The sequence below is a fragment of the Gymnoscopelus microlampas genome (genome assembly GCF_963454915.1).
Source record: "Gymnoscopelus microlampas genome assembly, chromosome: 13".
Lineage (NCBI taxonomy): Eukaryota > Metazoa > Chordata > Actinopteri > Myctophiformes > Myctophidae > Gymnoscopelus > Gymnoscopelus microlampas.
Genome location: NC_139950.1, coordinates 15,390,807 through 15,406,878, shown reverse-complemented (window position 1 = coordinate 15,406,878; position 16,072 = coordinate 15,390,807). Strand labels below are relative to the sequence as shown.

Sequence of the window (16,072 nt, the reverse complement as noted above, 5' to 3'; positions counted from 1 at the left end):
AAGTTATAAAGTAGGGCTTTAAGAAAAAAATACTTATTTTCCAACAATTACACACCCCATGAAGCCTTGAATGTTTTTGTCACATTCCTGAGCCAATAATTTGTGAACAGCAAAGTCGAGTCTCCTACTGAGTCTCCTATTGACCGATGACCCAGTCATCAAATTATTGCCTCAGGAATGCCAATCTCTCAACCGAATCATGCAAAATCGTATTTGTTGTTGTTGTTGTTGCATGATTCGACTACCAGTCGACTATATAGGCAACATTTGGCCAATCAGATTCGACTATAATATATATATTATATAATATATGATATAATAGGCCTAAACACAACACAATAGCACACTATTTCCAATTCCTGACAATAGCACAGAGGGTAATGTCAGCTTCTTAGGGGCAGGAAATAAAAATCAAGCAGTCAATACAATAGCCACTTCCCTAGTACTACCGGGGGGAAAAAATCAATAAGACGCAGACAGCTGGAGCTGTCTGGATTGATGGTGTTGTCGTGCTACTATGTGAACTCCAAATCACCTCTGATATTGCTATTTTGCTAGAGTAAAGGTTTATCATCAGAATATAGCAACAGTAACAGGGCTCTTCCCATCTTTCCAACTCTTTAGTAAAACAACATTCAGGTGGGGAAACCAATTTAAACCAGTCAGGAGTGAAAACACATTTATCAGCTTCAATTTTATAATGTTCCAGTTCCAATATTGTCTGCTAATTTATTTGTTTCATCACTTCTAATTTCCCTTGTTTATCCTGCATTCTGTATTCTCTGTTTACTCAAGAATTGGAGAGACAGGAATACGCTTAGCTGCGACTAAGCTCTGAACTATCAAATACCTCCGTTACTGAATAAACAATGATTACTATGGCAATATAGATATATTTAACACAAAACAACATCACCTACAGCAGCATTATGCTCTGTGTTACAACTACAAGATCACAATGCGTCGCCAGGGCAGGGGTGTACTGGAGGTGGGGCGCGGTGGAGCGCCGCTCCACTAGTTGTGGAGATGGACACGCACATGCGTACCTGTGAGAGTGCTTCCACCTTGCGTCTTGGTCAAAAACAACCATTCACACCTCTTTCCAAAGCTTACAAAATCTGTTGAGTGTCAACAGCGTGACATAATTTAGATGAATTGATATATTAGGAATGAACCTGGCTGGATGCATATATCAATGGTCCATTATGTGACCTGTACTGTAGGTGTAGCCATACTGTCAGATGGTCTGAAGCAGTCCAAAGACAATAGTATAACAGTGGCTGGATTCATGAACTAAATTACAGAGGTGATGTCTGCAAGATAAATGCATAATGACAACACTAAAGTAGCCACATTATGGATGTAAATAGAATCAAATTCGATATAATTTATATTGTGGGCCTACTACATACTAATATCGGCGATCGCTGTGTGACATAGCGCTCCACTAGTTAAAAAATCCACAGTACACCACTATTTCCAACGCACGACACCATCGTACAATGAAGTATATATCGGGCTTAAAACGGTTTAATGTCATTGCGAATCTTTGGCCTGAACTAGGCTTTAGGTATCAATCTAATCGACTCTGGCTACTGTGAGACTACTCCTGAGGTGTTTTGGGAGGGTGGCTCAGAAATGGATATTCACTTCCTGTTCGAGGTACAGTAATACAAAAAACCTATCAGACCTAGTAAGGCTGGGTGGTGGATCAAAATGTCAACATGTAATGAAAATAAATGGAATTCGCACACCAGTGTGCTCCCGTTTGCGTAGTGTATTTGGTGTAAAGTGTATTTGGTGGTAACGTTTCGAGCCACCAGACTCCTTCCTCAGACCTTAACCTTAAAGGACCTTTTCACCCGAAGCAGTCTACCACAGTGCTTTACGTTTCATTACCGCTGATGGCTTTCACACTCATCACTGTATTTTATATGAAAAACTGGACTGGTCTTCTCTCGCCATTCGTAGATAGCAACATTGTGTTATATTTATTTACTGTATAAGGCCCTGTGTGTGGCAAGCTCCCATTGTTTATCTTCATTATTAGAAACCAATAACTTTGGGATATCAAACACGCTCATAGACACACATTAGACGTATCACACCACGAATGAACAGTGAACAAGGACAGACTGCTTTCATCTTTTATGCCCCAGACAAATGAAACAAACTCCAGGACTCTCTGAAACTGGGTCAATTGGTCTCTATAGAGACATTTAGGGCACTGCTTGAGGATGCATTACATAAGGACTGCACCTGCTTTGTGTAGACATTATGTATCTGCATTATGATGTTTTTTTATGTTGTTCATAATATTGCACTTTATTTAAAATTGCATAGTTTTTTGTATATGTTGTGCTCAGGCCGTCCTTGAAAAAGAGAGTTCGCTCTCAATGGTCTCCCCTGAATAAATAAAGGTCAACAACCCATTTTCTACCCATCTTCGTTTCTGAACTGTCCACAGCCTTCCTCTGAGACACAGAACCAGTGGGTGGACAGAAATGGTGCCATCTTATAATGAGTATTAGTGAGGACCAATTACATGAAGATAATATTGAAAATGGCTGAAGTGTTCCTTCAAGGTTAAGGTCTGAGAAAGAGTCTGGTGGCTCGAAACGTTACCACCAAATACATTACAAACAGGAGTACACATGGTGTGCAGATTGTATTTCTTTTCATGCAAATTTTGGCATTTAGCAGACACTCTTCCAGAGTCTCTAGAGTGACTTTACAATAAGTAAGGTAATCACACAGCTGGTGATGACACAAAATAAATTAAAATAGAATAATAGCAAAGTTACAAACTATGCCTTTAAAAAAATAACATTTCAGTGTGAAAATGACACACACACACACACCTGCCACCTTGGAATGATACGCCACTCCCACGCCACAGATGTTGTTGTTGGCTGCGGCAGACACTTCTCCAGCGCACCGTGTGCCGTGACTGATGATGAGACAGAAAGAAACACAGGTGTCATTTCATGAGAAAAGAGTGGCAGATGCTTCAGAGAGGGGGTGGTGTTGACAGGAGGTTATGCCAGAGATCTACAAGCTCACAGCTCGTCACTTTGTGCCGCGCTGCGAGCATGTACAGCTGCTATTTTTGAGAAAATGTCTGGAAAATTTTTAATAATTTAGATTATTTTTAACGCAAATCTGCTCAAACTCATTTTCCATGACATTTGAGAAGCTGGAATAGAGGAGGTGGCGGCAGGGGAGAGCTGGTAATCCGTGAGCATTAGCATGAATAATCATGCATTCACGGTGGCACCTGAGCTAAAGGTCACTGCATTTGTTTAGGGAAAGGAATTATGCATCTGTGACATTTTGCAATTGAAATAGCGATAAAGAAAACAATGGCTTAATGCAGTGGTTCTCAATCTTTCTCATGCCGAGGAGGACGCCTAAATTGATGAACTGACGGGCAGAACCCTCTCATCTCCATATTCAAACAGTTTGTGTTTTCTCGTAAATTAACGCCCTACTTGATCACACAAAACGCATCAAAAGTAGCAGATCTATAAGCTCAAAAACGCAACGTGAAGCGACAGGTTTCGAGCTTGTAGATCTGCTACTTTTGCTATTTTTGAATTTGAATTCTGAAAAGTAACCGTTTTGGACATGATGAGGTTTCCAGCCGACAGAGACGACATGTATTTGGTGACAGACCCCCATCTGAAAATATGTTGTGCCAGCAGGGACCCCCATACAATATTCGTTTTTTGCATTTTGTCAACATTATTTTGAAAATAGCAGACACGTTGTGATGCTACATTACCTCATTTTGAGGGGACCCCCTGGACCCCCCCCCCCCCACACACACACAGACAGGCTTAGTTTAAGTATATTTTGGAGGTTTATGTTGAGGGCACAATCATTCTTATTTTATTTTTTTCTGTAACGGGTTAGTTAGGGTTACAGGTTTGTTTGAATATTTGCAAGTGCCAGTGTTCTATGTGAGGAGTGTGTGTCTGCGTGTGTGTGTGTGTGTGTGTGTGTGTGTGTGTGTGTGTGTGTGTGTGTGTGTGTGTGTGTGTGTGTGTGTGTGTGTGTGTGGGGGTTTTCCTTAGGGCCACTGCAGAGTCAACCGTTCTCTCCCAGCATGCTTTGCCACAGGCAGGCAGCTATTTATAAACAATTGGCTGATTAGCCAGGGAGTCGTGCAGCTGGCAACAGCTACACTACCCCCCCCCCCCCCCACACACACACACACACACACACTGGCAACAGCTACACCACCCAGTACCCACACAGGCAACAGATACATGTGTGCGACGCACGCGCGCTTAGAGAGAGGAGGAGCGAGATGAGAGGACAGTTTGCATGTCCTTGACAGAGAAACTGTCACTGCTGTGGATCATGTCCCTGTGACACAGTGGATCACATCGTGTGACACAGTGGATCACATCGTGTGACAGTGGATCCATGTGACAGTGGATCATGCCCTGTGACACAGTAGATCATGTCCTGTGACAGTAGATCACGTACAGGCCAATACATACTTCTTCCGAAGTCGGAAAAACGGTTCGGAAAGGCTTACCAATAAAAGGTTCTGGGACAATCCTTCCGAAGCTCGGAATGACGTCAATTTCGTAGTTACTAGAACTGTTTCCGCACCGCCGATCCAACCAATATGTCTGAGTCATTGTGTCGTGGGCTTTGTCAAAGCACACGTTGTACCTGTCTGTTCTTGTCCCTTTTATACCCACAGTATGGAGATCCCTGGTGTAATTAGTATATGCCCATACCCTGTATACCAACCAATATAGCGGATCTGTATAGCGGATCTGTGGCTCAAAAACAGCAGATCTACAAGCTCACGACACATCGCAAAGTGACACGTTGTTAATTTGTAGGTCGGCTATTTTTCGGGGTGCGTGACACAGCGACCGCATATAAATCAGGTATAACACACTGTGTGTGTGTGTGTGTGTGTGTGTGTGTGTGTGTGTGTGTGTGTGTGTGTGTGTGTGTGTGTGTGTGTGTGTGCGCGCGCGCGCGCGCGCGCAACACACACACATACTGTAACAAAGAAAGCAACAGATGTCCCTTTGTTGTCAGTGCAGCAGATCAAAGACAGGACAGCCAAGAATGGCTGGCGTCGGTTACCTTCAAGGTTGTTATAGTTGTGAATCTTTCATTGGTTTTTCATTTTTATTTTGTAATCGTTTTCAATTTCTGTTTAGTTTTGATTGAAAGCAGGTGTGCAGGTTTAGTTTATTTATTTTGAAAAGGTTTAGTTTTCATTCGTTTTTTATGCTGTTTGTTTTTTTTTTGGTTAGTTTTTGGCTTTTATGCCTTTATTGACAGTTTTCAGTGAAGATGGACAGGAAAGAGGGAGAGAGAGACGGGGAGAGACAGGCAGCAAAGGACGTCGGGAACGGGACTCGAACCTGCAACGCACTGTCAGGCTACAATAGGGCCTAAGTGCCTGTGTTGTTTTTAGCATTTTATTGTAATACGGGGTAGTCAGGGCCGAGATTCAAAAAGTTCTTAAAAATAGGGGAAATAGCAGATCTACAAGCTCTGTGAGCTTGTTGATTGACAATTTTTGCTATATAATATTGGATAGTCTACTGGCAAAAACTAAAACTAATTAAAGACATTTTCTCCATGGTTAAATAGTTAGTTTTAATTTAGATCATGTGTTTAGGTTAGACACGACCTTTGAAACAGTCCTGAACTTTGACCTGAGGTTACAATTCAATTTCTCCGCTGGGCAAGCAGGCAGGCTCTATAAGCTCAGTGGTGAAAATGTCAGCACTTGCACCGTAGACCCGGGTTCAAACCCTGGGGAAGATCAGTAAAGTTACATAGTGTAGCATTAACTAAAATGTTTTTTTTTTTTATAGTTTTCAGCATTTTGTTAGTTTTAGTTAAAGAACGACTTCACCCATTGTCAACCTCTTCATACACTATATCTTCATATAATTGGTCCTCACTAATGATCATGTCATGATAATAATTATGGTAAAAAAAATCTACTCTGTGTCTCAGATGAAGGCTGTGGACGGTTAAAGGAGCTACACCATGAATTTAAAAAATAATAATAATATTTGATATCATATTGTTTATGTCCCTCAAACGTTTTTCAAAAGGTTTGAGCCTAAATCAAGCCTCAGATATACTCATTCCAACTAACTTCTCTCTGGCTTATAAAGCACTTTCACCTGCAATACCACATTGTCCTGTTTGGCACGGGGCGCTATTGAGCCAGTTTGTATGCATGTCATGTCCTGGTTCTGTGTGGAAAAAGTAAAAAAAAAAAATAAGAAAAAATTTTAAAAAAAATTAAAATGAAAAAAAAAAAAACATTTTTTTTTTTGGATTTTTTTTTTTGGGTTAGAACTGAAAAACGGGAGGAATTGTTCCCAGACGTGACGTAGGGTGGGGGAACAAATCTGACGGACTGTTTTCAGACCAATTTACATGAAAACCACAGATAGCCTATGAAAGCCTGCATGCTCGAAGTCGGGTATTTGTTGGAACAGAAGAGAGGTGGGGGAGACCAAAAACACACAAAAATGAAGAAAAAGTTAAAATTCATGGTGTAGACCCTTTAAGAAACCTACATACCAGTGATATCATTGTTTTGTTTGTTTTTCACGAGTAAAATGTCTTCCATCATAACATGCTAACTCTCCACGAATAGAAAGCCTGCAGTTTCTTTTAGCTTGGATTCCCCATCGATGATGTCACTGGTAGCCGGGTTTCTGAACTGTCCACAGCCCTCCTCTGAGACACAGAGTGAAGTAGACAAAAATGATCTCATATTTTAATGAGTATTAGTGAGGACCAATTATATGAAGATAGTTTGAAAATAGGTGAAGTCGTCCTTTAACTATAATTAAGCCTGGTAATCTTAGTCGTACCTGTTAAACCAGTCATCTGTGTAGCGTGGGAATGGGTACGGGTCATTGCTGCTGAAATCATAGCTGGCATCAGCATTCTGAAAGGACAAGAAAAAGAAAAGACAAAATAATTGCTTGTATTATTATTATAAACTTGAACCTTGAACGGTAAGACATGATATTAAGGTTAGGTCTATAATGAGTTATAACCACATTTATAATGCATTATAATGCACGTATAAGGCATTATAACACTTGTTATAAATGTTTTTATTTGTGCATAACAACTTACTGTATAACGAGTTTTATGAAGTAATAATATAATGTATTTGTGCTGGTCATAATGAATTATAAACTCAGTGGAATAGATCTATAAGCTTGAGCTTGCAGATCTGCTACTTTTGATGCTTCTGTGTAGTATGGGGTTAATAAAAAAAAAACACAACAAGTTAAAATATGGAGATAAGAGGTTTCTGCCCGACAGCATGTGATATACAGATCAAATCCAAATGGGCAGCCTATTTCAACACACACACACACACACACACACACACACACACACACACACACACACACACACACACACACACACACACACACACACACACACACACACACACACACACACACACACACAGGCTATGCATGTGCACACCGTGGTTAATTGTGGCATAATGTGTGGTGACAGAAGGGACTCCGGGCTGACAAAACAGTCCCAGGCGCTCGCAGTCATTTCATTGCGAGGCCAAAAGTAATAGAGGAGCACAATGAGTCTGAACTCAGCTACCGGCGGAGAAAGCAGGAGAAAAACACATGCAGGAGAGAGCTGCTCATCTGACCCAGAGAGACATCCATTTCAGCCACTGTGATTGAGAGAAAGCACTGCAAAGCAGAACGCCCGCAACACTCCAGATTAAACAAAAGTCTCAAGGTGGACGGCTCGACAGTATCATATAACTGCCAGCACACAATAAACGTCCTTTTCGGATGGTTTTATTTACTGCTCAACGGACGCGGTTCAGCCTTACAGGTCTTCCTGAGCATTGTCACAACACTGAGGAAGACCTGTGAGGCTGAAACGTGCCCGTTGTTCTGTCCAGAGAGGTAAATAAAACTGTGAAAAGGACTTTTACTGTGTGCTGGCTGTTTTCTCAGTCTCGAGACACACACACTGGAAAACACAAGCAAACACTAACGCACAATAAAACGCACGCACACACACACACACACACACACACACACACACACACACACACACACACACACACACACACACACACACACACACACACACACACACACACACACACACACACACACACACACACACCACCAATTAGGCCTGTCATTATTCAATTATTACATTTGAATAGTCGCAAATATTTAGCAAAATCGTCATAATCGTGTATAGCCAGGTCAGTGGTCACTGGTCAGTATATATATATATATATATATATATATATATATATATATATATATATATATATATTAGGGCTGGGACTCGATTAAAAAAAATAATCTAATTAATTAGAGGCTTTGTAATTAATTAATCTAAATTAATCGCATGTTTAATCGCATATCAATATTTGACCTGAGAAGCAATTTCTTTTCAGTTAAAACTGATTTTGGTATATGAGTGAATCAATGAGTGAATACATAAGTTTAAGCAACAAAAAATAGTTCTGCACACAACCGTGTTTTTATCCACGCTTCCATCAGAGAGTTTTTTAAATCTAAATTTCCCATCCACTGGGCCAAGCAAAGCAGTCTGATCGGCTTCTGTATAGCAGATCTACAAGCTCACAACGAAACAATATACCAGCAGGTAAACAATGAACCTATAGCATCTGTTTAAATAACATGCCATCTAAATTACATTCTTAATATTTGGTCAAGAACACAAACCTACATTAAGTCGGTCAATCGCTGCAACAGCATCAATCGAGGCAGCATCAATGCTGCATTTGGCCCCCAATACGCGAGTCTCATCCTAAATGTATATTAACATTGGCTAATGGGAGGACCACGGCCACGTCACTATGACTCAGACATGACATTCTAGCATCTCTTTCTTGTCAGTCAGTCAGTCAGTCTCTCATTCCACGTGGTGTGATATTTATTTAACTCTGTGTACCTAATGGCAGGTGCGGTGGACATAATGGCGAGACCATTTCTGTAGCTGAGGAGCTGAACACGTCAGATCAGACAGACACGGACGGCCCGGGGGGGCAGACGTTATGTCTCCAGGCTAAAGGCCTGATGGACGGTGTGTGCCACCGGCTGCCATTTAGCAGAGATGACTCAGTCAGGGACAAAGACAGAAGCCAGTGGTGGACAGAGTTGTCAGACATTTCCAGTGGTGTAAAGTAACTAAGTACATTTACTAAGTACAGTACTGTGCTTAAGTACAATTTTGAGGTATTTTTACTTTACTGGAGTATCTCAGTATTTCCAATTTTCAATACTTTTACTTCTACTCCACTACATCTGAGGCAAATATTGTACATTTACTCCACTACAAGTATTTGAAAACTGTAGCAACTAGTTATTTTGCAGAGATAAATTATTATATTATAAAACATACATTAAAGACGGGGTGCCGTGATTTTCAGTGATCCCCCCCCCCCCCCCCCCCCCAAACATAATCATCAGGTATTATGGCTATACTAGGAGGAAGATTATTTTCAAAAAAGTGTAAAATTATGTTTTTATGTGGACACGCCTCCAGTTCATTAAGTATACCTGGTTCTCACCTTAGCACCTCCTCCACCACCTTAGCACCACCCACCTGTCCTAGTCCCTCCTCCTCCTCAAGCCCACACCTGTTGTGTTATGATAATGAGGTGGAGGGTATAATTGTACTGTGTCATTAAAGTGCTGTTTTTCTATTGAAACGTTTGACCCTCAAGGTTTCAGCCTCCAGGAAGAAACTCAAAATAGTCAGAGAAGACATAAAACACCATAAAAAAAGAACACCACCAGGGGGCTTAATGAAGTTCTATCAACCTCAGACACATGAAAAACAGAAAAAGTGCAAAACCATGGCACCACCTCTTTAACCACCTATTGCATAGGCTATTTGAAAATAGCCTATGAAAATAGCTCACAACGCGTCGCATCGCGACGCATTGTGAGCTTGTAGATCTGCTAATTTCAAACATTTTCGTACTTTTACTTTTGGTACTTTTAAGTATATTTTGATGCCAATACTTTTGTACTTTTACTCAAGTAACATTTTGAACACAGGCCTTTTAGATGTAACAGAGTGTTTTTATATTGTGGTATTGCTACTTTTACTTAAGTAAAATATCTGAGTACTTCTTCCACCGCTGGACTTTTCCTGAAAAGTAAAGGTTTTGGACCTGCGAGGTTTCTCACCCAACAGTGACGATAATGTATTGTCAAACTGAGGCCACACAGGTAATATCTTATAGTCAAGGAATTGGTGTTAGAATCTGAAGTGGTCTGGATACCCAAGTAATATACGCAGTTCCTGCCGTAGGACCTTTTTCTTATCATCAAACAAGGTGAAGGGAGCTGAGCCTCTCTGGCAGATCCATTTATCACTGTCCGCAGTGTTTCTGCACCTCATCTCTGCTCCCCACCAACCATCAAACACTGACCTGACAGTCTTCTCTCTGCTCAGTGACACCAGTCAAAATAATAGATGAATCCTGTTCAATGTGAGAATCCTGGCACAGACTACTCCTCAGTAAAAGCAATGAGCCTCATTCACCAAGCTTCACACTTTTGCCAGAATTACGATGAATTAATTTAAATAGTGAAAATAGCAGATCTACAAGCTGAAAGATCGTCATATTTTGAGCTATGTAATCTATATGAATTATTCTGTTATTTAAGGAATGTTAAAAAAAACTGCATGAGCAAGATTAAGTCTGTTATTGGTTCAAAACGTTTACGGTGAGTGATGACCACAGGCATACAGTAACACCAGAGGGAGATCAACTGACCTCGTTCCCCCGAAATTTGGCTCAAACATGGAGGAAAATGCATTCTACTATACTACCACCATAATGTGGAATGAACTACAAAGACCCACTAAATGATCTCGTCTCCCTATACCCAAATCAAAACTAAACTAAAAGAATGGCTGACAAGAGAACATAGTTTAACTCCTTGAACACCTTGAAAGTAGCATCCTCTGCCCGGAGTTTTATACCAATATGTATTGTATTGTATGTGTTATACTAAGTATTACTGATTAATTGAGTACAATGGCAACAAGCCCCAAGGTCTTTTTGTGTTGTCGTTTTAGCATTACCTTTGACTTTATTACCTGCACTGTTAACAAACCTGCTAATAAAGTATTCAATCAATCATTATTCCTTATTATGAATTGTATCGCTTAGATACACACAAAGCACAAACTCACGTCTGCTCGGAGGGACTCGTATGTGCCAGAAACCTTGCGTAGCTGTTATTATTCTTCATGCAAAATCAATTACAATAGTACCAAGACTATAATAAAAGGTTTATGTACCCAACATTTGTCAAAACGTATTAAAGGAAAGAAAATCATGGTATGTCTGTTCAACGATTGATTTCTTTTCAAAGTATACTGCTTGACATGAGGAAAAGCCCAACCCATTTGTATGTGTCTTTCAGTTGTCGCATCACAGAAAGATTTCATCGTCAATCCATGCCTGGCTGCTGCTTACATAATGTGTGTGTGTGTGTGCTTACTGCATCATTTTTGGGTCTGTCTCTCAGACGCACACGCGCGCACGCACGCACGCACGCACGCACGCACGCACGCACGCACACACACACACACACACACACACACACACACACACACACACACACACACACACACACACACACACACACACACACACACACACACACACACACACACACACACACACACACACACACACACACACACACACACACACACACACACACACACACACACACACACAGGCATGATGTGTGACCTGCACACAGTTTGAGATGAGCTTTGTGGTATCATGTTGTCATGGTAACTTCCCATGGAGTACAGAGGGGGGGGGGGATATTTCGTTGCAGGCGGGCAGAAACCTCGTACCTCCATATTTCAACTTTTCGTGATTAAATGCCGTACTTCGTCAATACTGTCACACAAAATTGCCGCGCTGACAACGTGTCGCAACGTGAGCTCGGCTACTTTTAATGATTTTGTTTTTATATAATGCTGAATATTTTAACACAAATCTCCTCTTCCGGGTGTCCCTGGCACAAACATTTTCAGTTAGATAACCACTGGTATGATCCAGTCCATGAGGAAGAGCAAAAGTCCAAGTCCAGCCTGACAACAGGCTGGTGATCACGCCTTGCCAGGTGGCAATGTACAGTACTATTACAACTAGCATTATTAGTAGTATCATTACTAATGATTATTAGTAGAAAACATGACATTAAGTTTCACTTTAGCTCTGTTTTGTACTGTGGCTATTTGAAAATGATCTATTATAACAAGCTCGATTTTCAAAAGATTTTTATACATTGCGAAATGAGACATTCTGCATATTGATGAGTACACAACGTTATCAAATGTAACTCAATATCATACACGACACAGAGTCACATACCTGACAAAATTGCCGGGGTGGTTTGTTTATTTGTGGAACACAGTTGTTATATCACGCAATCTAAGATTCCCCCATGGGAAATCCAACACAAAAAATTACGCCGTGACCCAGGGGTAATGGGAGTGACGTCAGGACTTCGGTACTCTATAGCAGACGTACAAGCTCACAGCCCGTGCCAGATGCGACGCGTTGAGAGCTTGAAGGTCTGCTATTCTCTTCCGTTCTCGTCGTACTAAGGAGCATGAATTGGGCTAAACACAGGATGATCCATAATGCCTGACAGCAGTGTTGCAGGGAAACACTAATCAATAAATTAACCTTCACCTGCAGCCTCTTCTGTTGGTAGAATAAAAACACAGTTGTGTTATGTCTATAATTTCACGTACATACTGTACCTGCTAAGCGAAGTGTCACCACATTGCACCTTATGTTTAACCTCATGTACCGTACATACAGTACCTGCTGGTTTGAGTCTATATATTAGTCTATATATTACGCTATTTGACATGTTGTTCTGTACTGTTAGATTTTTCTCCCTGCTGACAGCAGCGTTGCAAGGAAATACTAATCAATACATGAACCCTAACCTGCCTCTACTGTTGGTAGAATTACTGAGAGAGGAATCACTCACACACACGCACACACAAAAATGCACAACACACACGGAAATACACAAACACACACGCAACAACAAGTGCACGCACACGCGCGCACACACACACAGTATAATTGATTAACTCGCACTGCATCTGAACGATTTGCCCAAGCATTAGGTGACCTATACTGCGGTATTCATTTATTTATTTTGTATGTGCTTTTATTCAGCTGATAGCGGAAGACCTTTGTGAGGACTGCTAAAGATCAACATGCGCGCGCACACGCACGCACACACACACACACACACAAGTGTGATATCGTTGCTTTCATAAAACCTTGTAACTCCATATTATTTCCTTTCATAAATGAACTTCATCATACTACAGTGACACACAAAAGCAGAAAAATTGCTGATCTACAATTGCTGATCTACAATTAGAGCACTGGTTCTCAACCTGTGGGTCGGGACCCCATGGGGGAGGGGGTCACCACATGATTTTGGGGTGGTGTAAAGTAAACTTAAGTACATTTACTCAAATACTGTACTTGAGTAAAATTTTGAGGTACTTTAAAGGAGACACACCATGAATTTTTTTGGTATTTTTTGGGCTCCCCAGTGTCTCTTGTACCCCAAAAAATATTTTTTTTTAACATTCAGTCATTCATTCTCATTTCAGAGATTTTCAAAATGGGCGTGTCTGAACAGGCCATCTCAGAATGGCAAGTTTGCTTACATCACCAAACTTTCTGCCCATGTATTTTGATGTATTCTGAGTATTTAGAATTGCTCAGTAGCACCCCTCTGCCCAACAGGACGTTTTGGTATTGCAGCTGAAAGTGCTTTATAAGCCTGAGAGAATTGACTTGGGATGAGTATATCTGAGTGTTGATTTAGGCTCAAACATTTTGAAAATGGTTTGAGGGACATACACAATATGATATTAAATATCAATTATTCTTTTTTTAATTCATGGTGTGTCTCCTTTAACTTTACTAAGGTATTTCCAATTTGCAATACTTTTACTTCTACTCCACTACATCTCAGAGGCAAAAATTGTACTTTAACTCCACTACAAGTATTTAAAAACGAGTTACTAGTTACTTTGTAGATTTAGATTATTACTACAAAACATACATTAACCACTTCAGCCCTATATACAGTATGTTTCAGCCATTTGAAAATAGCCGATCTACAAGCTCACAATGCGTCGCGATGCGACGCATTGCGAGCTTGTAGATCTGCTATTTTCAAAAGATTTGTATACATTTGAAAACTTGTGAAATGGGACATTCTGCATAATGACTACTTTTACATTTGTACTTTAAGTATTTTGATACCAATACTTTTGCACTTTTGCTCAAGTCAATTTTGAATTCCGGACTTTTACCTGTTAACAGAGTATTTCTACATTGCAGTATTGATACTTTTACTTTAGTAAGAAATGTGAGCACTTTTTCCATCACTGAGAACCACTGCATTAGAAAACAAGTCATATCTTTTCTACATTTTGGACATACAAGCTTTCCACCCAACACTGAGGATAATACAGAGCGTGTCTGTCGCTCTGCGCTCAGCGTGATCCATCAACCCACTGAGGCGTGATCCTGCTCCTCAGCCTGGATGGATGAGGCTCGCTGTCAGTGTTGCCAGATTTTGGTAGAGAAATAAGCAACCAGGTCTATGAAGACAAGCCCAAAAAGAAGCGACTATAATAGGCCACATGAGCACTCTAAACCTAAATCATATTGGCTATTTGAAAATTGTATATCCACAAGCTCACAACGCGTGGCGCCGCGGAATGTTTTTGGAACATTTTATCAACACAAATCTTGTATGGAGGTCACTGGCACATCTTTTCAGATGGGGGTCCGTGGACAAATTGTATACATATTTGGGGGGTTTCCTTGACATGAAAATATTTGGGAAGCACTGGTTCAAACAACATTTGGAAGGAAGCCCAGACAGACATGGCAACACTGCTCGCTGTTATTTTGGGGCTATAAGACTCATTTCTGTTCACAGGCAAGAAAACAACCACCTGGCAATTATGGAACGCAAGCGCGCACGCACGCACGCACACACACACACACACACACACACACACACACACACACACACACACACACACACACACACACACACACACACACACACACACACACACACACACACACACACACACACACACACACACACACACTCTCTTTCTGAAAACAAGTAATTTCATCCACTTCTTTACACCTGAAAACCTGTGATGCGACAATTAAGTTGATTCTGACAGTATATCGCAATGAGTATTTCTGAAAGTGAAATGTTGTGTTTATAGACAAATTGAGAAAAGTGGAGCCCGCACTCCAGCTGCATGGAAAATAACCACTTTATTTGCTAGAATGTTTCGACCCTCTGGGGTCTGGACGATTGGGTATTAGTTAGTGCTTTTTTTTGTAAACACTAAGTTGAGTGTAAACACTTGCGTGTTCAAGGTTATCACAGTCGTATCATTACCTCGTTATCTATTCATATTAAACACTGCAGCAACAACAAGCCTTGAACGCAGCAGCTGTAGCATAATACATTATGCAGTGCAACTGACGTCAGTAAGTGAACCCAGCGAACGAAGCCAGCCGTCTCATTACAGACAGACAGAGCCCACAAGGTAAAACAGAATCCAGATAAAGTTTATTTTCTTCTTCCTGGAAAAGTTTTCAACTGCCTTTGTTCCCAGTTGTTGCCTATACGCTAGTATGTTCAGAGTTGTCTCTTTAGCTAACGCTTTCAGTGCAAAGCATTTTGTTTAATTTAAAAGCCACGCCATCAAAACCAAAGTGAAACTGCTGGGGCTTACTTTACTTACTTAGGCCTTTGTATTCCTTTCGGAACATAGGCCATTGATGAATCGTTTCCACCCTCGTCTGTCTTGGGCCATCCTCTCAAGCTGCTTCCACATCAGTCCCTTCTTTTTGACATCCAGCTCTGTGCTCCTTCTCCAGGTGTTTTTGGGTCTCCCTCTGCTCCGTTTTCCT

At 40.9% G+C, this 16,072-nt stretch overlaps 1 protein-coding gene across 1 annotated transcript in view; it reads right to left on the bottom strand.

The window, feature by feature from the left end:
- The window catches only part of pcsk2 (proprotein convertase subtilisin/kexin type 2), a 59,322-nt gene that overhangs the window by 26,700 nt on the left and 16,550 nt on the right, over nucleotides 1-16,072 (bottom strand). Inside the window, exons 6-7 of the mRNA XM_084076639.1 lie at nucleotides 6,879-6,955; nucleotides 2,862-2,950 (exon numbers count right to left, since the gene is read on the bottom strand). Of these exons, the coding sequence (XP_083932765.1) occupies nucleotides 2,862-2,950; nucleotides 6,879-6,955 (166 nt within the window). The remainder of the gene's footprint in view (nucleotides 1-2,861; nucleotides 2,951-6,878; nucleotides 6,956-16,072) is intronic.